Source organism: Lingula anatina, chromosome 7, assembly GCF_051362555.1.
Source record: "Lingula anatina isolate TDL-2025a chromosome 7, LinAna3.0, whole genome shotgun sequence".
In the NCBI taxonomy this organism is placed as follows: domain Eukaryota; kingdom Metazoa; phylum Brachiopoda; class Lingulata; order Lingulida; family Lingulidae; genus Lingula; species Lingula anatina.
The window spans coordinates 21357311-21382384 of record NC_141773.1 but is presented as its reverse complement, the minus strand read 5'-3'; the positions used below and the strand labels follow the sequence as shown (position 1 = coordinate 21382384).

Here is a 25074-nt window from a genome sequence, read left to right as displayed (position 1 = left end):
TTTACTCAACATGAAAAATCCACACCTCCCCGATGGCACTACAGATACACTATTTTTCTACAATAAAAGTATTGCATCAATGTGGGGAAATTATCCACATGTTGCTGCTGCAAATCTCCAGAAGCATTTGAAGTCACGATCTACATGGTCTCCATCCGATGTCATAGTTCTAGGTTTCGGTCAATGGATGTGACTCGTAGAAATGCAAGACACCTCATTCTAAAACACAGCAAAATTATCTTTGACGCCATCAGAGGTATAAAGGGAAATCCCAAGCAGGCAAAACTTCGCTTGATCTACTTTAACATACAGGCAGGTGGAGAATGGAGAAAAGATAGCAATTATTTCATGAAATCAGCAGCCAATGAAATACTGGGAACAGAAATGAAGAAACTGGGTGTGGAAGTTTTTGATGCATTCCACATAGTATATCCTATGACTGATACAATATGTGATCTTGTTCACTACTTGTGTCCAAAAAAGGAAATGTCTGGTCCTGTAACATTTGTCGGTGATACCGGTAAAGCCGTTGCCCAGTTACTTTACAGAAAAATTTGTATGACTTAAGTCCTACAAAAAAAAAAACAATTTATATCAGCTTTTTATTATCCGAACTGGCAGTATCCCATTAATACATCCCAAGTATTGTTTGAAGGCAAGTTAAACAGACAAGTGTCTGAAAAGAATTTCTGTTGATCAGTGCCTGAAATGACTGGTGGAGCATGGAGAAAAGATAGCAATTATTTCATGGAATCAGCAACCAATGAAATACTGGGAACAGAAATGAAGAAACTTGGTGTGGAAGTTTTTGATGCATTCCACATAGTATATCCTATGACTGATACAATTTGTGATCTTGTTCACTACTTGTGTCCAAAAAAGCAAATGTCTGCTCCTGTAACATTTGTCGGTAATACCGGTAAAGCCGTTGCCCAGTTACTTTACAGAAAAATTTGTATGACTTAAGTCCTACAAAAAAAAAACAATTTATATCAGCTGTTTATTATCCGAACTGGCTGTATCTCATTAATACATCCCAAATATTGTTTGAAGAAAAGTTAAACAGACAAGTGCCTGAAAAGAATTTTTGTTGATCAGTGCCTGAAATGACTGGTGGAGCGAGGAGAAAAGTAATTATTTCATGAAATCAGCAACCAATGAAATACTGGGAACAGAAATGAAGAAACTTGGTGTGGAAGTTTTTGATGCATTCCACATTGTATATCCTATGACTGATACAATTTGTGATCTTGTTCACTACTTGTGTCCGAAAAAAAAGAAAAGGCATGGCACTGTAACATTTGTTGGTGATACAGGTAAAGTCATTGCCCAGTTACTTTACAGAAAAATCTGCATGACTTAAGTCAAGTTTATCATAAACCAGCTGTTTATTATATACAATAGCAATATCCCATTACTACATCCCAAAAATTGTTCACGGGCAAGTTAAACAGACAAGTGCCAGAAGAGAGTTTATGTCAATCAGTGCCTGAAATGACTTATTGCATATTAATTATTACAGTTAATTCACACATTTTCAGGGCAAAATTAAAATAAAAGTATTAAGTAGTCTCATCAGCAAAGGAACATGGCTGACTGAACTTAAATTACCATTTCCGCACCTTTCACCAACTCGAGTGAACTCTAATAATGAAATCATTCATTGGTTTTTCAAATTACAAAGGACCAAATACAGGTAGATGAGAAAATGGGGTAAGCCAGGTCCTGTTCTCCTATATTAATAACGTAATAACTCAATATTTTCAGTTGGGAAAAGGTACCAATCCCTCAGCAACATTATTTTGGAGTCATAAAAATTATATCTCTATATATGGTGATTTTATTCTCAAGAATAAAACTTAATGGTAGCCAGCTTTCCAGTTTTGTTATTAACACTCAATTCGAATGTTTTAAGAATTTATTACAATAAAAATTCAGTATCTGTAAAATTCATAATGTTCCCCACATTGGAATGATCAAGTCTTATCCATATGTCCATAAATAATGAATAAATAATATGATGCTGGTAACACAGAGGGAAATATGAATATTCATGAAGACTGTGGTCAAATGAATTTTCTGGGTGGCTTCAAATGTTGTTTTCTTTTATCAAGACTTGATGGTAAAATGAAGATGAATGTAAAGATGTGTATTGCAGAACAAGGTACTCATAGGTTACTTCAATATGTTTTTTACTGCAAAGTTCTTCTGATTGTTGCTGTTCTATTTTGTATGATGTTCCTGGCAGAACAAAAGAACACTTTACTACCTATTGATTTTAAAAAGCCAGAGGACAGATTCATTAAAGAGCCCACACGTTTTGGTCCAACAGAAATGTTGCAACTTTACCATTACTGGACCATAACAAACTTCACAAAAGAACCAGATATAACAACTTCTCCTTTGGATTATTCCAAGTACAAGTCTGATGCCAAGCAGTACCATCATCAAGTACAGTTAATCCGAAAACTACCCAATCCAGATTATGTCATCTTGAACATCACTGAATTTGTTCACAATGGCCAAAGTACACTGTCCACTGGGGGAAGTGGATTCAGAATCACAATAATGGGTGGAGAGAGGATGTGGTGTCCTGTCCAAGACTACTTTAATGGCACCTACACTGCTCACTGTCCAAGAATACATACATGTGTCAACATCACTGTCTTCTTGGAGTTTGTTAACTTTGAGGGGTACAGGCATCATGAAAATTTTAGCATCTTATGGCCAGGAAGATTAAAGCAAAAAATAAGTATATATAACAATGTATGCCCAAATTCCAAGGAGAGACTGAACATTGAAGCTTACCCATATAGTGGGAATATAACAGAGTACCTGCATGGACGCTGGTGGAAAGTAAATGGTACGTGGCAATGGGGGTCCCAAACAGGCCTTTTGCTGCCTTTTTTGACCCAAACTGAACTGCTTAGTTGTCAAAAAAATAAATCCAGCATCTCTTTCATAGGGGACTCTCACATGAGATACCTTAGTCTTTACTTAATGCATTTACTCAGTATGAAATATCCATACGCTTTGACTGGTATTCAAGATGGACTTTTTTTCTACAATGAAAACATTGCAGCAATGTGGGGGAATTATCCACATGTTGCAGCTGCAAATCTCCAAAAGCACCTGATGTCACGATCTACATGGTCTGCATCTGATGTTATAGTTTTAGGTTTTGGTCAATGGGACCTGGCTCGTAGAAATGCAAGGCACCTCATTCTAAATCATAGCAAAATTATCTTCAATGTCATAAGCCGTATTAAGCGAAATCCCAAACAGGCAAAGGTTCATCTGATCTACTTTAACATACAGACAGCCGGAGAATGGAGAAAAGATAGCAATTATTTTATGAAATCAGCAACCAATGAAATTTTGGGACCGAAAATGAAGAAACTAGGGGTGGAAGTTTTTGATGCGTTCCACATTGTACATCCCATGAATGATACAACCTGTGAAGGTTATCACTTCATGTGTGCAAAAAAGACAAACGATGGGGATGTTTCATTTGTCGGTGGCACAGGAAAACTTATTGCCCACTTGCTTTACAGAAAAATCTGTATGACATAACTGTTGTCCATTTACCCCTAGTAAAATACTATTTGGTTAAATATAATATTCACTGGAAAGGGGCAGTCATCAGTCATTAGGGATGGATCAGAATTATCATGTTATCGCCAAAGTCTTGTGCATTGCCTATGTGCATGGTGGTTAATTGCACAGTATTCTTAAGAAAAGGGGGAAATTAACTTTTGAAGTCCCAATAGGAAATAAACTTGTTAGATTGATCTAGGTATGGGAACCCAGTATTAAAGCTGATTACACTGACTGCGCGTTGGTGAGAATCCCTGCAGAGGCGGATTGATCTAGCTGGTACAATGTCTGAATCTGAATTCTCCCTAATTCTATGCTTCCTCAATTAACGGTGAAAGTGTTTATGGACACATTCAGATTCACACATCGTACTAGCTAAATCAGTCTAACTCTGGGGGGAGGGGGATTGTCCCTGAAGTGCAATCAGTTGAATCTTAATCAGCACACAAAAGTTAATTTCCCCCTAGGATGTATGTCAGCTAATGCCACTGATTTCACTTTATTGACAATCCCCTGCAGAGTTGAACAGACCCAGCTACTACAATGTGTGATCTGAATGCAATCCATGTGTTTTCCTATGTGGCATATCATAAATGTAAATAAAATGCCTACGTATTTGCGTATGTGGCATATCATAAATATTGCATGTAAGCATAAAATATAAGTTTAGCATCTGAAATGTCAGCCATGCATATTGCACAAGCCCTAAACAGTTATATCCACTGCAGCTGCACTAAGTATATTGAAAAAATAAAATTTATGTTAATGTCCACTGATAAAACTGATGATAACTTTAAAAAAAAAAAAAAAAAAAAGCTTAATTTTTTATCAGAATAATTTACAAGACATACAGCAGCCACTTCCTGTGAATATTTTTCCTGTAGATCTTAAAAGTCATACAATGAGGATTAAACTTTATATACACGTGTTTCTTCTTTTAATCTTAGGTTATTGTTTTCCAGGTGATGCTATTTGACCTTTTAAAGACCACTTCATATGAAATTCCAAACTTTATTTTCATTTAACAAAACAGACACGTACTGGGATTTTTTAAAAACAACTTTAAAAAACACCCAGTTTAGGAATTTTAATGCAGGTAGCGATTGATACAATAATTGAATATGTGCAATCAGCAGAAGCAGGCAAAAAAGAAAGAAAGAATGAAAAAAAGAAAAAAAACAGCACAATGAGTCTGTGACATGAAATTAGGCATAAGATCAAATTGTTAGATCAAAAAGGACATAAAATGTATTTATACACAAAATGACCAAAAATATGAATTTCTGTCATCAAGATTATGAATCCTGTGACAACCAGTTCAGAAATCTTACCAACAAACTGTTATACTGGCATATAGGTTTTAGTTTCACTAAACTTAATGATACTTAAATAAATGTTTTCAGTAATTACTGAAAACATTTAGTAGCTCTATTGTCTGATTTGTGATAAAGTATGCCTGCTGTCAAGTTAGTAACACAGAAAGTTCATTTGTTTTAAAATAAATGAAATATCGGCATTTGACATAACATCAAAAGGGTTAATTAATCAAGTATGATAGATTGTAACACTACTATGATCCTTAACATGTTATATATTGATTTAATTTCTATCAGAGGCTTTCTAGCTGTTACAAAACTGGTTGAAGGACTTTGTCATATTCTGCTACTGCTAGAACAACCAGAAGGCTTACTGTTATTCATCTAGTGCTCTTGCCAAAAATGGAATATTTAAATAAATTGTCATCTACAAGATATGCATCCTCGCGCATGTGCTTGAATTTTTTTTTTCTTCTTTTCTTTTTCAATACATATAAGCTTTAAGCATAAAAACCAGTCAGCACTTCAAAACAGTTAGACAGGTTATTATTAATGCAGAATCTTTAAATAATTTTTAATCTGGTGGTGGTGGGGAGGGGGAGGAGAGGGTATATAACACAGAAGTTTCTAAACTTACCTGTCATTGGTCCAATTCCTGGACCAATCCCTGGGCTCAATACACCTAGTCCTCCAAAGGGCGGTGGGAACACAGGGTGGCGACCAAACATGGAGAAAGCACTGGGGATGCTGGAGAGAGGGACAAAGGAAGATGATGTGGTAGCTGTGCTGAATGGGCCTGAAACACAATCACAATCACAACATTGTAGTGCCATCAGCTGGCATCATTATAAGCACAGTTTAAATATAAGAAGTATGAATGCTTCACTGGAAAACCTGGGACTGGTTTTACAAGAAAAGATAATAATAATAATGGTCCTTTGTTATGCTACAGCAAATGTTCAGCACTCTTATACTCAGTAACCCATAATAAATAACAGCAGTCCACTCCAGTGAAATATTGGGACTTCTAGTCAATGAAAACACGTTTTTTTTTCTGGTCAGTGCCTTAATACATCCCATCAGACAGCATTTTAGACTTTTATTTTCTATTTCCTTGAAATATGAATAGAGGCTTCAATTCCCATGTTCTACTTAGCAACACAATACCAGTACTAGTGATTGAACTCTCTAACACTGAGCAACATCTGTGTCTATCAGTACCAATTCAAAATACTAGTAATCCAGAGATGCCAATGATAAAATAATAACATACGCCCAGATATAATACAAAATTATTTTATTTCATCGGCAAGTCTAAGAACACACCTTTACCAGTAAATACTAACAATATACAATAATTAAGAATTCTAACTCCACCGATGCCATAGGATGATATCTGATGTTCGAAACAGATCTGCTTAAGTCACTATTATCTAAAATAACTCCTAAAATTACTGCCTCGTTGATGTAATATGTGATGTTTAGCACATGAGGAATCAATAGTTGAAGCCATCACAATGGAGGAGTAGTGGTCACATCTTTTGCACAGATTTTTATACATTTGATAATGACCCCTAAAAAAAACAATTTCAGAAGTTTTCATGAATGTGTACTCTGTTTCAATACCATGATTCATTGAATTTTGTCTATTTACAATTTTAACTTCATATTATTGTTATTGTTATTATTATTTAATTAATTTAAAAATAAAACTTTGCTTAAAATGATTCCTTTCAGAAGCTTTCTCAAATAATCTTAATAGCAACTATGCTAGTGTTACAGGTACTTCTTTTTTTCTTCTTTCTTTCTTTTTACTTTTGATTTTTTTACCAACATGGTAGTATGATTTGCCTTACATAACAAGCAGTGTTTGGTGGTGGGTCTGAAAAAAAAGATATAATTCAAATCTTGTAGCCTGATGGCCACAAAAATTCACAAAGCTGATAGCTTATTTCCTCTTATTCACAAACTTAAGACAAATAACTCAGTTTACAAGTAAAGCTCAAAGGATTATTTCCAACAGAAGCATCATTTATAGCTCTAAAGCTCACTCGAAATGATTATTGTGAGATTTTTTTGGGCCAAGTAAATTATCTATATAATAATTTGAAATTTGTAATTTAACTTTCACCACTGTCCCCACTAGGTATGTCTAAAACTAAGTCAATTCTCAGAGAAAAAACAAAACAAAAAACTACCAAAATTCTTAACTCTCATTAAAATTTTTGCTACAAAATTCTGGTCCATTTCGGAGCGATACCTGCAGAAAAAGGCATCACCAGATGGCAGCAGTGCTACCATAGTGAGCCAATTTTATCAACCCCTTTCTGTATTTGCTACGTTTTATTTATACCCTAGTGACAATTAAGTATTTTCTAAATATTGCAAATAAATATCCACAATATGTGCTTATTCTGTTATTGTGAAAGTACTTTACTGTATTAAATAACTTCTTGTGGAGTTAAATATTCTGCAGCTATGCTTCAGGAAACACTTTCATACTTCATAAAACATACGACCACTCCACTTACTGTATCAGAAGAAGAAAGATAGCGTGTTCTCGCTTCATCTGAGTAATTTAGATCTTGGACATCATTTTCAGGCTGTCATTTGGCAAATTTCTGCTTGTTCTGCTTCAGCTTTAAGGCACAGAAATCAATAAAGAAGTCTAGGGTTTTCTAGTAAGTAGAAGGTGGAATGTAACTCCCTGTCCACTGTTTGATGTCTTTGAAAGTTCCACAGCAAAATTTTCGACATTTTGTCACACTTTTCATAGTGTTTAATAAATCTAACTTGCAACAGAAAACACTAACTAATATCCTTATTAGAACTTATATTTGCCTGATGTGATATTTTAAATATATCTGTATCTGTATCTTCAATTAATGTTTCCAAGCAGAAAAATCACAATTTTCACAGTCCTGATTTCTATACAAATATTTGACCACATGGTTACGCAGATGTCTCAGACTGCACTTATATTTTTTATAAATTAATTAACCCAGAATCTACACAAACCATATGGTCACAAACACCTGTTTCACTTTGACCAATCTAATGACCAGACAACTGATCTGCCATTATTGTGTATGGTGGTACTGACTTTTTACCATAGTGTGCATGATTCATCATGTCATATCCAAAAGATTTTGATATCAATCTACACCAATAGTTGCTCGTAGGGGTGGGGGTGGGGGGGGGGGTGAATTATTTTAAATACATCAATTATATAGAAGTTTTTGCCCAAGATAGTAAGTATGAAGTATTTGCAGATCTGGTGGCCATGAATTTTGGAACAAAATCTCTGAGTGTGTCGTCTCCCTGTGTATCACCTTATATCAGCACCCTCGAATTTCATAACCTCCTCCCCTTAACTATAATTTTATTTCCAAGGGTCACAGTCAGGCTGGATCTACTTACTAGTAACTTTCTGGGGACAGACTTAAAACTGTTTTAGACCCCATTCCCAGAGATTAGATCGATCCAAACTAGATCGACCTAACTCCCTGGGGGTTCACGCTAAATAGCTGTCAGCCGAGCGGGCACGAAAGTTAATTACCCCCTTACAGCTTGTAGTAGGCAGGACGGACATTTAAGCCGGACTATCTGACAGTAATCTAGTGAGACTCCCCACGGGGATAGATCAATCTAAATGTCTGGGAATACGCCCTTAAACACTTAAGATAGTCCTGAAAAGGACCTTAACACACTGACATGACTTGAACCCCTCTTCTAAGTTGCCTTGCCACTCTTAACATTACCCTCAGACTCCAAAAACAAATTCATTTACTACAATACTTAAAGATATATCTAAAGTCCATTTGTTTTGCCACAAAACCCGACAAAATACCACCAAAGTTTCAAATAGTACAATCTAGAGAGAAATACCAAAGTGCATTGTTTCATATTTCCTGAAATATATTTGAATGGATATTTATTGCTTTCTTTCTATGCAATATAGATCTCCCTCAGCATTCTCATTTGAATAAGTATAATTTACTGTTCTATAAAAAATCATGTTAATCTGACCTTTGCATCAAATCAAGAGCAAAGATGATGCCTGTATAGACACTGTTTATATGTACCAGCAAATGTTATGAGGTAAAACTTAACTGAATTTTAATCAAAATGATGTGCTTTTTAATTACTAAAATATTAAGAGAGCCACTAAAAAGAGAGCAGATGTTGTAAACAGTGAGGCAGAAAATTATGGCAATGAGTCAGATATATGATACATTAGCTGCATCTTGGAGAATATCCATTTTTATCTCTTTCCCTAATTTTATAAGAGAGAAAACAGCACTCTAGCAAATTTCCATTAGTTCAATGCTGGAAAAGGAGAGACATGAAGGTTCGGAAAAACAGACACCCCAACCCACCCTCCCTCACCCACAGAGATTTTTGGGGAAAAATATAGTGGGAGGAAAGGAGTTCTTTACAAAATGCTACCCAATTCTTAACTCCTAGTCCATCAAAGCCTCTTACTTTTTCTCCAGTCAATACCTAGAGGAGTACTAAAACAAACTTCCTTAAAAATTATTTTAGCCCTACAAATGCCCCCCCCCCCCCCCCCCCAAAAGACATTTTCCTCAGCCCACAACCCTGGAGATGTTTCCTATGTAGCCACTTTACCTGGGTTAATTACATTGTTATAATTGTCAATTAGCACTTCTGTCAATTTTAACTGGTTACCTGACACTCGGAACAATGAATATCACCCCTTGTCATTTATTATCGAGTGTCTATAATTTTTTCAAGTTTCCAGAATCAATCATCACAGCCATAATAATGGAATGTAAGGATACTGTTTACACTTGATTAGTATAAAAGTGATTCTTAACACAAGACTTATCTAAATCAAGAAAGACAAAAATGTAAAATATAAAATTCCTAAAATAAAAAAAAAAACAAATGAAGTTTGTAAATACCAGATGTACTTACTGATAAGATTGGCAGCGTCAAACATGCCTCGCCCAGGACTTTGGGAGTTTGATGACTTCCCGGGATCCATACCACTACATGGAAGGAACGACCTGGGGGGAAAAGGAGAAAAAAGCACTTGAACACCTGATATATTATAATGCTAAAATAATACTCTGACTCTGTGCAAAGATGATCCTTCAAGTTACATTTTTGTAAGCAAAAACCTCAGTTACCTGCTTTTTCTTTTCTTATCAATTCTTTTTAATTTCATCTAATCAATTTTTATTTCAAAATGTCAAACTAACAGCAAGACCAAAAATCTAACCATCAATTACTCAAAAACAAATGTCCTTACTTTTCCCACACAGTAAAAACATGCTGTTGCAAAGTCCCAATGAAATATATTTATATAAATAACTCAAGCCATCACTTGCCTCTCTTATTTAACATGAAAAGTAATAGGCAACTGTCCAGACAGTAATGTCCAGACTGGCATATGTATGGTCATTCGGTGTAATTTACTTGATAGTGAGTGACCTACTTTTGTAGCCAGCGGTCAGTTTTGGCCAAGAAGAAAGAGAGACTCAAGGCGCAGCTGGAGAGCTAACAACACTGGTATTTTTTGCTGAATTAACAGTTAAACACTAAGCTATTGACTACGATATTTTCAAAGGGAAAAAATTATCATTTTTTCAGTTATGTTACTTAAGAACCTTATTTCTGCGTAAAACTGAACAATAAGGTAGCCTGCTTTTCAGTTTTGTTGTTACCACTCAATAAAAAATATTCTAATTTTAAGACTTTATGACTTTAAAAAATACAGTATCTGTAAAATTCACAACTTTTCCCATTGAACACATGGGAGCCACTGCCTTACACTGCTGAATAAAAAGATTTTAAATTAAGCTCTCTTCTCCTATCTCAAATGAAAATTACATCTGCAGACCATCAGACTCATATTTCTGTTTTGCTTTAACCCTTACATCTTTTCTATCACTAAATTATTGACCAATAGTGTACACAGGAAAAAATAGCTTATATTATATCATATATTTTCAAACATTCTCAACATTCTAGTCAAAGCTATTTTTATATCTATCTTTACTGTAACAACATGTTTTGATGGGCATTTATGGGGACCTTTGCATATTTTACCAAGGATAAGATATTGCAGATCATGGAGGCCTTTGAAAAAGTACATTATAAAAGTATGACAGACCTAAATACCAACAAGGGAGATACAAAAAAAGAGACCCTATTTATAAATACAAGCCTTCATCTCTGGAGTGGTTTTACTGACTACAACACAGGCACCAATTTTTTATTTCCCGTCTACAGCCATTCACTTTCTATAAACTTATGCCAAGATAAGTAATTTTGTTACTTCTAATAATACACATTGATTAGTAAGGGCTGCTACTGTGTACAATCCTATATCATTTTTTGTTATTACTGTATTTATTCTTAATATAACTAATGGAGCAGAGAGTTCAGCCAGTTATGTGTTGGTCTCTCAATTCAGAAACCGAGTACGTACATATTTTATCTACCAGCAAATCTACATTCACTCAACATTTACTGCAAAAACTTACTTTTTTATTCATTTATTTATTTTATTATTATTTTTATTTATTTATTTATTTATTTATTTATTTATTTATTTTATTTTATTTTATTTTATTTTATTTATTTTTTTTTTTTTTTTGAGAATTCTAACTCCATTAAAAAAGGGACTCTTAAGTTTCTACTCCATTCCCACATACAACATGTAATCTATCTTCATTCTGGATGTTTTCATGTCTTCATGTATTCACCAAAAAACTAAGAATTCTAATCCAGATATGAGTGTTCTAAGTATCTTCATCTTTAAAAACTCCTCACTGACACATTGCTTCAAGAGGTATCTTATTTTCAGGCTTTCTAGTTATTTTCCAGTTCTTATAACACAAAAGGAACTTTACAATGAACTTTTTCTATTATACTTTATGCCTCTCTAATCTTACTCTCGTGTTTACAAAATTATCCACCTGAAAAAAATCCCCATTAGTTCTCATCTCAGCAAAACAACAGTGAGGTAAGCGTCAATGACACAATTGTTATTCTCATTGAATTCCCTGACTCACATGTGAACAAAGTATCAGACTTTCCACAGCACGCATGAAAGCATTAAATGCTGTAGACATACGCTGAAGTATCTCCTAAAACATGTTGACATTATTGCCATACACAAGACTGAGGCGCACTTACATTTCACTTATGCCGACTTAACTTGGTGCCATGCCAGCCAACCTCAGCACTTCATGTGATGTCATTTGTGACAACTGATTGCAATCACTGGATCTTGATTACAATCACTGGATCTTGATTGCAATCACTGGATCCGACACATGACAAGACACATGTCCAATAGTGTCTTAAAACACTGACCACAAAGACACGAAGCTGCTGACTTATGTGTAGAAGAACAATCAATATATTCAACAGAGATAATATAAGAAATGCTGTCATAACTGAACTAGAGAAATGGCTTTGTTTTAATAGTGGACTGATTCACAGTAAGGTGACAATTAACTTAACTCAAACTATGAATAGAACATAATTTGTCTGAAAAAGAAAACAAAAGAAGTATTTTTAGCATTTTCTCAGCAGTCTTTCTTTTTAATTGAATAAAAAAACAAAAAGATATATATACTAGCATGGCTGTTCAGTCTTTGTGACAAAATGGACTGTATTTTGCCCCCACGAAAGCTTGATTACAATTCATCCTCACTGCCGTTGTCACTTAGGCTTCGTTACTTATAGTAACTTATAGTAACTGGCTCGCGCTGCCAGTAATTACGCCGCGGGATATTCAGTGCACAGACCGTGATCATAAGACATACCGAAAATAGAAAATAGAAAATAGACATTGCATGTGAACGAAGCCTTAGATCAGTTCAGCTCCAGTCAAACTCAGGCAGAAGTAAAGGAAGCCAGAGCATCCACTGGGGCCACTTATGAATGAAAACCCAACAGGGACTAGGCACATTTCTGCATTGATTGTGAAACATTCTAGATGATGCCGTGATAAGAAACTGATGAATCAAACTGTGTGGCTCCTTTGTCTGATATTAAGATGTTCTGTTGTGAAAATATTGGATATTTAGATCACTGGACATTTTATGACAGCAAAATTGCTGGGTAATAAATTTTCACTCATAATAACAACCAGGGGCTACTGGGGAGGGGTTAAAGGCCCGTTTTTTATGTCTCAATAACATATTGTGGTTTTTAGAGTGATAAAATCACTTCACTTTTAATGAAGTGAAAATGCTAGAGATCATGTTAATACCATTCAACTTGCTTTTTCACAGACTGAGAAAGAAATTAACACTAGCCTACTTCTAATGAGTTACTAGTAGTTGTTTTTATGCTGGTACAACTCCACCTGTAAAGGTGCAAGATAAATTATGAATGTTTTCTTTTTCTTCTCCTTCAATTGGTTATAAGGGTCTAGCAAAGAAAGTACATGAATTTTGCTGGTGACGGTAAATGTTCAGTCTTTCCTTCCTCCCCCTCCCCTTTGTATATCATAATCAATCTGGAAAATGCACCAGTTTTTAAGTTTCAGTAATATCTGTCAGTTTCATAAATATTCATCTCCAACTTTATTTCATTTATGCTCTGCTATAGTTCATTTGCATCTAGACCTGCATTACAAATTAATAAACTGGCTCACAGGTTGCAGATTAAATAAACAATCATTCACTAACTGATGCTGAGATTTCAGAGCTGACAATGCAATGGTCTTGGATTGAAATTTTTGAGTTACTAATACTATAATTTAGGACAAATGCTTAGTGGTGTGTACACCAAATTAAAGTAGCAAAAGATCCCCTCTACAAAAGAAGCCTAGTTGTGGTATAGTTATGTGCAAAAACTCTTGTCGGAGTATGCTTATAGCTAGCATTAGGAATAGCCAGAAAAATATATAGATTGTGAATACCTGGTGAAAATATTAACTGTGTGGCCAGGCTAGTTATGGTGTCGTCCTGTGCAAAAACTCTTGTCAGAGTATGCATAGCTGGCATAGGGAATAGCCAGCAAATATATACATGATTGTGAATAATTGGTGAAAATATTCTCTGTGTGGCCATGCCAGAGGATAGGTCAAAAAGCAGGATAAAATTTATGGTTTTTCAGTCAAAAGCTTCAGTGAAACCGGCCCATCGAGCACTTCCCACACTGGCAAGTAATTTTTAAGCCGCTGAGTGAGTATTGGGCTACTTTCTGATGTCTACCTTGACGAGTGACAAAACATTTCCATGCGCTTACTAGTACTCAGGGCTCACATTTCAACAACTGTCATATAATGTAAAATTCAAGAAGTTTATTAGAGTGTCAGCCATAAAAAAAAAAAAAACGATATACAGTTAAGAACTTAATAAGATGCCTTGCAGAGGCTAGATATAACTGATAAAACGCACAGACATGAAATTAAAAACGTTGCATAAGGTAAAAAGAAAGAGATTTATCTCACTTAACTTCAAGGATTTATTTTTTCTAAAAGGTATTAGTATAGATCTTAGCAGTAATAAATGACATGTTATCAATGTACTATATTATATCTATAATACATTGCTATAATACATTGATAACATGTCATTGTATTATATCTATAACTATTATATTTAGTTTAAGTTTAAACAGGCTATTTAATATCCATAATAATATTTTTATTCAGACGAAAACTTTTACTGAAAAACATACAGTTTTTATGTTACTCCAACCTGTCCAGAAAACACTATAAACAAAGTGTACAAAATATTTGCTTATAGCTGAGATTTAAATCAATTTGAAAAAAATAGACTAAAAATAATGAACTTCATATTTCATTTTGCTGAAAAAATATTTTGGGACTTCATGTAAATATGACCAGGCCTGTAGCTATGGAGGTTTGGGGGTTCACACACACTGCCCACTTTGTCAGGAAAAATTCTGCCCGGGTAAAATTTGATCTAGGTACACAAAGGTTTCATGGTAAAAGGTCCACTTTTTCAGAAATAGAAAACCCCCCCTCCCCTTAGAAATTGCTGGCTATATACTGGCCTGATGATATGAGAGTTTTCTTGTGTCCTCTATTATTGTTTGAATTAGATGTACTCTTCCATTAGTTGAACATTTTCCAGTGAGTTAAAACGGCAAATTTGGTTGAAAACTCTAACAGTCCACCAACCAAAGCCCCTTAGCTCAGACAGGTCAACCAGAAGTAATCTTTTTCAGTTACAATAAGACAACAGTCTCTTATTTATAAAATTTTGTGCAAGGCACTGGACAGAAAAATGATTTTAATGTTCACCAGTTCATCCACATAAGTTATCGGGTTTTAGATTTTTTAAGCACCGAATGCTGGTATATGGGCCTAGAAACAATAAATGCTATATGTATCAGCTATAGTACATATTCTTTATCCAATATTATGAAAATATGAAAGGAAATTAACATTATTTCACCAGACACAAGCTTTAGGTTAGCTTAACAACACAGCTGACTGCAAGGTGTATGTATAACTAATTCATAATTGTCGGCACTTGCAGCTGTGACAAAAAATTCTTGGGAATAAGGGTTTTTAATAAAATTTAAAATCAAATGGGGGAAAAAGGAAAAACATCTAAGGCAAGCAACAAAGTTGTCACATTCAGGTCTACAAGTCAGGGCAATCTGTAACAGATGCTGACTTTAACACAGAGCAAAATTTTTAAAATCTTGACCCAACAACTGAGCTAGGCATGGTAACATAACTCCGCTGCCTGAAAGTTACAAGGCCAGCCGAGTACAGTCTATGACTCTTCTGTCAATAATATCTCCACAAGAAATACACTGCTCTCACAAATTAATGTAAACACAGTTTGATAAATGTTTCATTTTGATGTAAAACCATGACTGACATCCCAAGTTTAATCCACAGATTGCCCTGCCAGCACACCGGTACACTCTTCAAAACAAACCCTCCACGAGTAAAAAATACAGATATTTTGAACCAAAATGTCTTCAAATTCACCCTGCAACTGTTAATCTTCCAGCCGCCGCCGATCCATATGTAGCTTCTCCCTTCTAGGTCATGCATTATAAAAGGCAACCTTTCTTCGACGAGATGAATAAATTAGGGATGAGAAATAAAACCTCCGGATTTTTAAAAATCTTGAATTTGCCGCCGTGATTCTACACTAACTTTGAGCTGTGGGGGCCCCGACCCTGTATAAACCTTGGTAGTAAGTTTTAAGAGGTGGAAATAGTGAGAAAGTCCAGTAAAAACGAACAAAGGAAAAGCTACGAGAAGCGGTAGATAAAAATGGCGGCCGGGAGGGATAAATAGTCAATAATTTTAAGTACACGATTGCTACAAGATGGAAAACACGTAAAGTAATTCTCGAAATTTGCCGGTAAAATGGGCATGCAGTGCATCAAAATTCAACACAGAGGCTCTTCTAACCTTCCTACAGCCTCTGAGGGAAGGATTTTGAGGGGTCTAGGTCGATTTAGGCTCGAGAAGAGGTGTAAAACGCACCTGCTTGGTAACCTAGAAAATCTATAAGATGAAGGAACAAAGTAGCGAGATGAAATGAATCCGATGGATGAATAAATTTGTCATCTAAACACGTGATTCCACCCCAAAAACACCCAGCAGATGAGAGCTTCGACACTTACCTAAGTCGATCCCTATCAACGTGCAACAATCAAACCGATTTTGGCCTCCAATTTGTAGATTTTCTTTGTTAATTTCTCACGCTCAAGTATAACATAAAATGAGGACTGGTTTAGGTCTGGGCGCATGTGGCTGGAAATGGTGACGTCATCAAATCGTGAATACAATACACAACAAACTATTTTGCTCTTTTTCATTTAATCTGGCTTTTATTTCACAACTTCAAATCAACGCAGAGATAAACTAAGCAATCTTAAAACACCACAGTGAAACAGTCACAGTAATTTTGACTGCGTACGCGTTAAATGCGGATAAAACAGCAGCGACCTCCTCTCGTCTCGCAAAACTTGACACAAATAGTTGTGTATTGACATGCGTAGGCCCCGCCCCCACCTGTGTATACACTCACAGTGCGATATGACTGGAACAGATGATTGACAGTCACGCCGCCGTACAAACAAAGGGACGTAATACCCACCTGAGGACAGGTAGGAGCCCATGTGTACGACCGTAGTTTAGTTTAGGTACTGCCTTGCCCGAAATTTTCATAGATCCATCGTGCTCATAGCTTTAGCCAAGGAAGGGGTTCCTATTACCCCCCTCCCCCAGTGAAACAAAGGGGGTGAACTGCCTAATTGTCTTTTTCCAACCTTCAGCCACAGCCCTTGTTACGCCTTTTACAGGGACTAAGAGGTCAACAGAGTGTGAAATTGTCAGCCAGCATTGCAATTTGTAATTACTGCATTAAGCAATATGTATTCAAATACTGAAGACCTAGCCATAACTTTTGTTAAAAGATTTTCACTGAGGGACACCCCTGTCAATTATTTTGATCTCATTATTTCAATAATTATCGATTTTAAACAGCGATGAACGGATGATGCTCGTATATGCCTAAATATTTTTTTTCGTGTCTGTTCCGTAATATACAGGTGTTAGAATTCTTTTGTCGCTATTCTCTTGGGTTTTCTTACCTCATGGGAAATTCTTTCTAACATCACGAATTTAAGGGTATGCCTAAATTCATAATGGTAAAGCAAGGAACTACAAATATCTTAAACCAAGCGTATCCAGCAAAGCGACATAACATTAACAGGGACGATCCAGGATTATTTGAAGGGGGGGGTGTCCGACCCTCCCCCACCCCTGCCCCCATTGACGTGGGGTTCGGTTCCGAAAATTATTTTAGAGGGCGAACGGTGCCATTTGGTACGGTTAAGAACTATGATTTAGTTAGGCAAAATTCTAATTTCAATAGGACACCATTGGTCAGATTTTTTCAAAAATCGAAGGGGGGGTCAGCACCCACCTGCCCCCCCCCCCTAAACCCGCCACTGCATTAATGTAAGTTGCCAACGAGTGCTCCCCCTTACTATGTTACGAGAGAGAGAGGCGGAAAGGAAGATGGGAACAAATAGAAAAGGCGGGAAGTGGACCGTGTTGTCATGTTTGAAGTACGCACCTAAATATTTCTATGGTTGTTCACCAGGAGGCTTTTTCAAATGATCTATATGTTCACTATTGATATATTCTACTCTTTATCTCTCTCTATCTCTCGCTCTCTCTCTCTCTCTCCCACCAAATACCAGTGAATAAAATTCAGTCAATAACACACACGCGCGCACACACACACGCACAAACATGCACATACATACGCAAGCACACACACACACGCCCTTACACTTAACACCAAAACACTAAGTATTATCAGAACAACAGACCTAACAAGTTCAATGTTACTTTCGACCTGCAACTTGTTGGCAAAGTCCGTTTTTTTTCTTTCTTTCTTTCTTTCTTTTCTTTTTTTCTTTCTTTCTTTCTTTGTCTGTGATTATCATAGCGCATTCCAATCTGTTATTGTAATAGTGACTCATCTAACACATTCTTTTTGACATTTTTCTCTTTCTGACTATTTGACATTTTCGAGCTTTCGGTTAGGAATGACCTTTTTAATAAATGCGTTTTATAACTTTAGATCTACTGTTCTGATCTGACTGGAAAAAAATACTAACATACGAGAGCTGACACACTTACTTTTTGGTGCATCAAGGCCAAAGGCAAAAGTCATGAATTAAAAATAAAAAAGAAGGAAATTATAGGTAAAATCTGGTCAATTATTTTATCACCTCTCCCCGAAAACTCGATTTATTAAATCTAAAATTAGCAGGAAGGCCAATAGATGGATATGTAATTTATCCTGATTTATCCTGTGGGCAGAAGCATTAGAAGAGAAGTTTGTTTTTTTCTTCTCACAATATAAGTAAGTCAAGCAGCCATAATTGAATTGGAGAGATAAATATCGGTATCTCCATCATAGTACTTGAATGTTCAAGTATGTCCATCTCCACACATTAAAGTCCATACCTTGTTAGGTATTACAACTGACTAAGTTTAATTTGAACAGAAAAAAGGCACAATATGAAAAGTGATATTCATGGCATATGTAGCCTACACGGTGATCTCCCATGATTGAAACTGTTAACATTCAAATCAGTCGTGATGTGATCAGTCTTCACTATTCGTCAGCAAGGTGTGCGATACGTCCATTTGCACTTCGCTCCCGTAGATGACGCAGAAGCATACGAGTGCGTTTTCCACCAGACTCCCAAAAATATGAAACGGCGCGTGCACACGCTGATTTTGTTTATTCCTTATGGGGGGTTGGGTGGGGGGGGGGGGGGAGAGATTTCGCCGTCCAAATTGCGTTGAGTAGTTAGATTACTTTTGACAAATTGGAAAAGTACTGCAATGAAAACAATAAGTTTCTGTACGAGGGTCTCTTTGGGTATTTTTGTGAACCGCGAAAGCCATTTTTCCCCGAGATGCGTGAAACGTTCATATAATTTAGCGTGATCAGTGAAGCATCCCATACCCGTGACTCGTGATTGCTGCTTATTATTTCGCCCTTCGTGAAACGAAGTCATTATACCCAGTGATTTGTGATTTTCAGGATATTCGACTGGCATTATCAGTAAGATGTGAATAAAGTTTTATTCACTGCGATTTGTGAATTGATGGTTTCAATTCCCGTGAACTGTGACGCCCCCCCCCCCCCCCCCATTAATAGGACCCTTGAATACGAATTACATTTAAACACATATGACACGGTTGTGCCACATCAACCGCAATGGTGTCACGTTGGATGCGCGTTCTCAACTACTGCAATTGATTGAATTTTTTTCCTCAATTCATTTGTCTCTGCTTTCATAAATATGAAACGCATACATAACTCAAGAACCAAATAATTTCAGCATATATCACAAATTTAACCACAAATAGGCTCTCAACTGTTTCCATATGCGTTTACCTTGAGTGACCCTGGCAGGTCAAAACTTCACCAATCATAGGGGAGACCGGGGCTAGTTGGACCCCGGGGTAAGTTGCCCCCCCATCAAGTCTCTTTAATAAAATTACTTTAAGATGCAAAATTATTTAATTTGGACTCACTGCCGACGCTTTCTTAGCACTATTGGATACGGCCACTTTACAAAATGATGTGATCAATTCTTTTACCCCATAGTTACTTTGTCATAAATTGATGGGGGGGGGGGGGGGGGGGCAACTTACCCCGGGTCCAACTAGCCCTGGTCTCCCTTACCTTAGCTCTTGGAATTCCTCACTGATATACAGACAGATCTAGGGCTGTACTTACTATTAAAGTTAAAACACTTATAATTTTCAATGTTTTTATTATTATTATTATCATTATTTGTTATTTTGTTTCACGTTGAAATCCACCACACAACAACTGTAAGTGGCATTGGCATATAATGTAATGTCTTTTAGGTATAGATAGATTATCACTACAGGATCTCAAGCTGTGATTTATTCCGACAACCGCTGTAGGTTTTGGGTACGCATCAAAGACGACACAACGTCGACGTTCTACCCATGTTACGCTTTTTGGTCTCCACGACGTCTCTGGCAAGTAGAGACCAGTGGGACTTGGAACATATAACTACAACTAGCACATCCCACGCTACTATTGTAAATGTGTCTCATCTAACACATTCGATTGTATATTTTTGAGCTTTTAGTCATGAATGACCTTTTCAAAAATACATTTTATAACTTTCTAGTTGGATGGGGAGGAGGTGGGGCGTGTTGGCTGGAAGGGTTGGCGGGGGGGGGGGCTAAAAATGTTTAAATAGCTATTGCGCTCAAATGCTTATAATCTTGTTAGGAAATCCACGCTTGAGATGGTTAGGCCTGTATTTGTTGTTGCTGAGCGTTGCATATTAAGTCACGAAACTAAGATCTGCTTTGAAGCTTCCAGAATTTTTTTTAGATGGAACAGCTAAATATATTACGATATTTACTTTCCATAATATTAACACCCGTTAATTGTTTGTAGCCTTTACTCTACTGGTATATACGCTGTATTTTGTACCCGCATCTACCAAAGAATTACGTGAACAATGCAATTATTTTTATCTGCATTATAGAAACGGTTTCTGTTCAACTCAGTATGTTGATATATATGAGTCTTGATAACGTCGACATGAATAGATTCTGTGATAGTTTTTTAGAAAAATATGGAGTGATAGCTAGACTGATTACTCGTATAAAAAAAAAAAGCAAATTTTCGGGGACATACTCCGGTACCCCGGCGCTCTGTACCGAAGAAAATGTATTATGTGGTGTTTTGCTTAAAAGACCAGTCGAATATGACATCAGTCTTTATCCTGAAAACTTGTGATTCTTCCCTGTTTTCACGTCTATAACCAATGTAGAAGAATTGTTAAAGCGATGATCGAACGTTACTTTGGGAGGACGGCTTTTGGAAAGTGCGCATGCGCGAAGTGCCGATATTCTTTTTCGCCCTAAAAGATTGATTAATAACCCCGTCTCTATATCACACCCCCGAAATGAATTACTAGCTAATAACCACTCAGTACGATTAAGAGATGAAGCTATGAGAGTTGAAACAATTCATCTGAAAGAATGACGTTGTTAATCATGTTCTTAATTCCCTGAAATTGGCGTTCATCGAATCTCCGCGGCGCGTGTGTTTGATACTTCGAAAAACACAAATTAATTTAATTGTGAGGAATTGACTTTTGGTCGGCAAGAGATGTACTTCGCAATGGATTGCTACATGGGGCTCTTCTGGGGTCTGAATTAAGCACCCTAGCTGCGTTTCTTCAATAATTCTATCAACTTTTTAGTAACGAAATTGACGGAGCATTTTTTTTTTTAATCTAATTTTTAATGATAATCAGAGTGCCTATCATTTGTCCATTTGCCGCATTTCCCAAATTTCACAAATTTTTTTATTTAGATATTTTAATCACAGAAGAGCACACGGAAATGCACTGTTGGCTTCTGTTTTTCTCTAATATTAAATGCGTTAACATTGTGTCATTGCTACAACATTGTCGCAAATGTTATGGATCCCTCATACGTTGACTTGGTTGAAAATAAAAAAGTACAAGCACACCCTTTAAGAACCACTGACAAATTTGACACTTTCTTTCGGGTGGGATTGTGATGGGTTTCAAAACAATCCAGATCAATCTTTGAAAATGAATATCCCGTCTCCCTTTCGGGCCTCTGACCAATTCTCCCGGGGATGTCTCGGGTGAGGCAGAATTGCCAGCAATTGCAGATATTGCTCTTATGTATTGATGAAATGTGATTAAAGCTCTTAAGTGATGATAAAATAGCAAAAGATGTGCTTCGTAGCACTATTCTATGCTAATTTAATTTCTTCTTTCGCTTCAGGAGCCGGGGATAATTGGCTAGCACAGTGAATAGAATGATTAGAATATGTTTTATCTTCTTCCGGTGTTCAATTAATGTCGGGATCAAGCGTTTTTTCTTTGGTAAAGATGTAGTGTTATAGCTGATCTGCATAGTGATGGATTTGACAAATGTTTTAAGTGTCTAAAGAAGACGAATCACACATGAAGAGCACCTCGGAATCGGCATAGGTATCTCGAAGGACTTGGCTTATCGTCGCGTTTACTTATTCGAAAAGACTTTCCCTCCTGAAAATAGTTCAGAAGTCAAAATTGTGGTCAGTAATCCATTTTATCCACGAAAAGATTTACTATTAAAGTTTAGCTCTTATGAAACTTGGTGAGCTTTCTACAAACCAATCCTTCAGTTTTTCATTTCTTTCTATTCTTTCTCAGTTTTAATTAGAGCATTATTGTGCAATAATACCTGATCGGCAGAATATCTAAAACAGTAAATATAGATAAACTTAGTGCAATTTATTATTTTTTGGAAATGTGAGTTGCACATCTGGATTGACAAGCTCTTGAAACACATGTTTGTGAGCATCATGCCCCCCCCCCCATCCCCGAGTGGGCCACTGTGGGCTACAGTTACAAGTGATAAATATTTTATTTAAAAAAACATAGGAGGGGCGGTTTGACTGTGTTGTGTGTGTAGGGGGGGGGGTCTGGGGACGCTACATGTAGTTTAAACCTATTAGGTCACTTAAATATACTGTGTGCAATGGACCAATTTCCCCTTGGGTCAACTAAGCATGTGCCCAGCAATGTCAAGAGCGTTTCCTGAAGAATAAAAATGGACCTTTTATTACTCCTATAGATGACCCAACTTGAGAAATAACATACGTGTACACCTTTGATCATCTTTTGCTTCAGAGCGGAGTTCTTTCTGACCAAAAAGGACGATTCTATCGAGTCCACCGAACGCCCCTCTTCGTTGCCTATGAGTCTGTCCATTCTCAGAGACCCCCCCCCCCCCCCCACCTCCCCCCCAAACTTGGCACCTCTCTGCGGTAGGTAATATCTGGTTCTCCGTATCAGCCGTGGTTCACATCCAAGATTTAGATAAAAGCAATATAGGTGATCTGCGATTAATAAACAAGCCTTGGATCCAGGGCTTTTGATGGACTGGGAAATGCTGTATCCTGGATAAGGTTATGTATTATCTTCCTTCCCATTTTTTGTTTGTGAATATCAGTGTTTGTTTGTTTGTATAGAAGAACCGCTGATAGCACCATTTCTAACTTTTCAGGATCAAAAATTCGCACAACTCATATTACTCGTAGTCCCTCGCATTTCTTGGCTATCCGATCCCTTCCATTTGGATGTTTTTCTATGACATACATCGCATTTAAGGGCGACAATGTCATCAACCATGTGTTAGTGCTTCATACATTGCGATAGATTAGGTGAAGGTTTTTCCTACCCTTGGCAAGGTAAACTTGAACCACTGGCAGCCAGGGGCGGCTCTGCCCAGGTGTGATCGACAGTACGCAATGTGTGCTCACAAAATATTGAATCTGTCCCGATAAAATAGAGATACAATTATTTATTACAAAGTTCCATCGGAATTCACTATTGATTAATCTTGTAATTATCAATTAATTACGTTCAGATGTGATAAAGTGTTATCGAGTGATTATGTTATTGGGCATGTTTGTGCTACCTTGTAAACAGCGGTCTTATTGAAATCATAAGGGTGCGACGACATGGTGTCTCTTGTGATATGGCGGGGACCTGAGAGAATGCACAACAGAGAGAGAGAGAGAGAGAGAGAGAGAGAGAAGGGGGAAAGAGAGAGAGAGAGAGAGGAGGAGGGGGGTTGCTGAATTATAGTGAACAGATGTATACATATCTATGGTAAAGTTAGTAATATACATATAGCGCGGACAGAATGAGGGAGAGGGGGTGGGGAGGAGGGGGGAGGGGGGAGAAAGGGGAGGGAGGAGGGAGAGCTAGGGGGTGGGGAGAGGAGGCGGGGAAGGTGGGAGGGAGAGGGAGCAGGGAGACAGAGACAGAGGCAATGACGGTGATGCATGGTGGTGGAGAATGTTGAAGAGGTTTAATTCTTGTAGAGAGTGGCATGCAGATACTACCTTGTACATGGAGCTGACAATATTCTGGGGGCGAGAGGGAGTGCATTAAAGGGGGAGGGGGTAAGTGGTGGACCGGGATGACGGAAGACGTAGGGGGGGGTTGGGGGGTGGTGAATCATTGCAAAAAGATGCATGCAATTGTTAAACAAGTGGCTATATTAAAACTCCGTGTGATGATGCTTACTATGTGATAATGTCGTCAACCCTGATCGACTTTGTTCAGTGTTTACGCATACTGATGATACTGGTGTTCCAAATAAGGATCCAGTGAAAGCAGGGTCCAGGATATCAGTATGGATTTGTAAAAAAAAATCTCTTGAAACATACAACTCATAGGGTCACATGTCACACCCGTTCCCTTTTTAATACTGTGTACGTTATTAGCATATTGCAGTGAAAATGATGCATCAATGAGTAGCTGATTTCATATAGAGATTGAAAGCGAAATGATAGAAGTCGAACAATCATTTACTATGAGTGCACACCTGTGGCTTAAGTCTGTTGATTTTTGACGTCATGTATTGAACTCGCGACCACGCATGCATGCACGCGCGCACACGCTCTATTAACCGCGCACACTCAACCACGCCACTGAAGTATATGGGTCCAATATACTTCCATGGTCACGTTAACCGAAGATTATCCCCACGCTTCCAAAACGAAAATGTGTGATTCAACTTGTTGAAAGGTGCCTGGTGGCTAACTTTTATACATGT

General features: G+C 37.0%; 1 protein-coding gene across 11 annotated transcripts in view; it reads right to left on the bottom strand.

Annotated features, from left to right (window-relative positions):
* Positions 1-16679, bottom strand: part of LOC106158642 (bromodomain adjacent to zinc finger domain protein 2B) — a 59731-nt gene extending 43052 nt beyond the window's left edge. For 9 of the 11 annotated variants that reach the window (XM_087016715.1, XM_087016717.1, XM_087016718.1 and 6 more), the window contains exons 1-3: positions 16524-16679; positions 9855-9946; positions 5551-5709 (exon numbers count right to left, since the gene is read on the bottom strand). In XM_087016715.1, the coding sequence (XP_086872841.1) occupies positions 5551-5709; positions 9855-9924 (229 nt within the window). In that variant the 5' untranslated portion in view covers positions 9925-9946; positions 16524-16679. Of the gene's footprint in view, positions 1-5550; positions 5710-7444; positions 7592-9854; positions 9947-15876; positions 16500-16523 lie in introns of those variants that run through there. The other 2 variants (XM_087016716.1, XM_087016723.1) reach the window with 2 other exon arrangements.
* Between the last annotated feature and the right edge of the window lie 8395 nt (positions 16680-25074).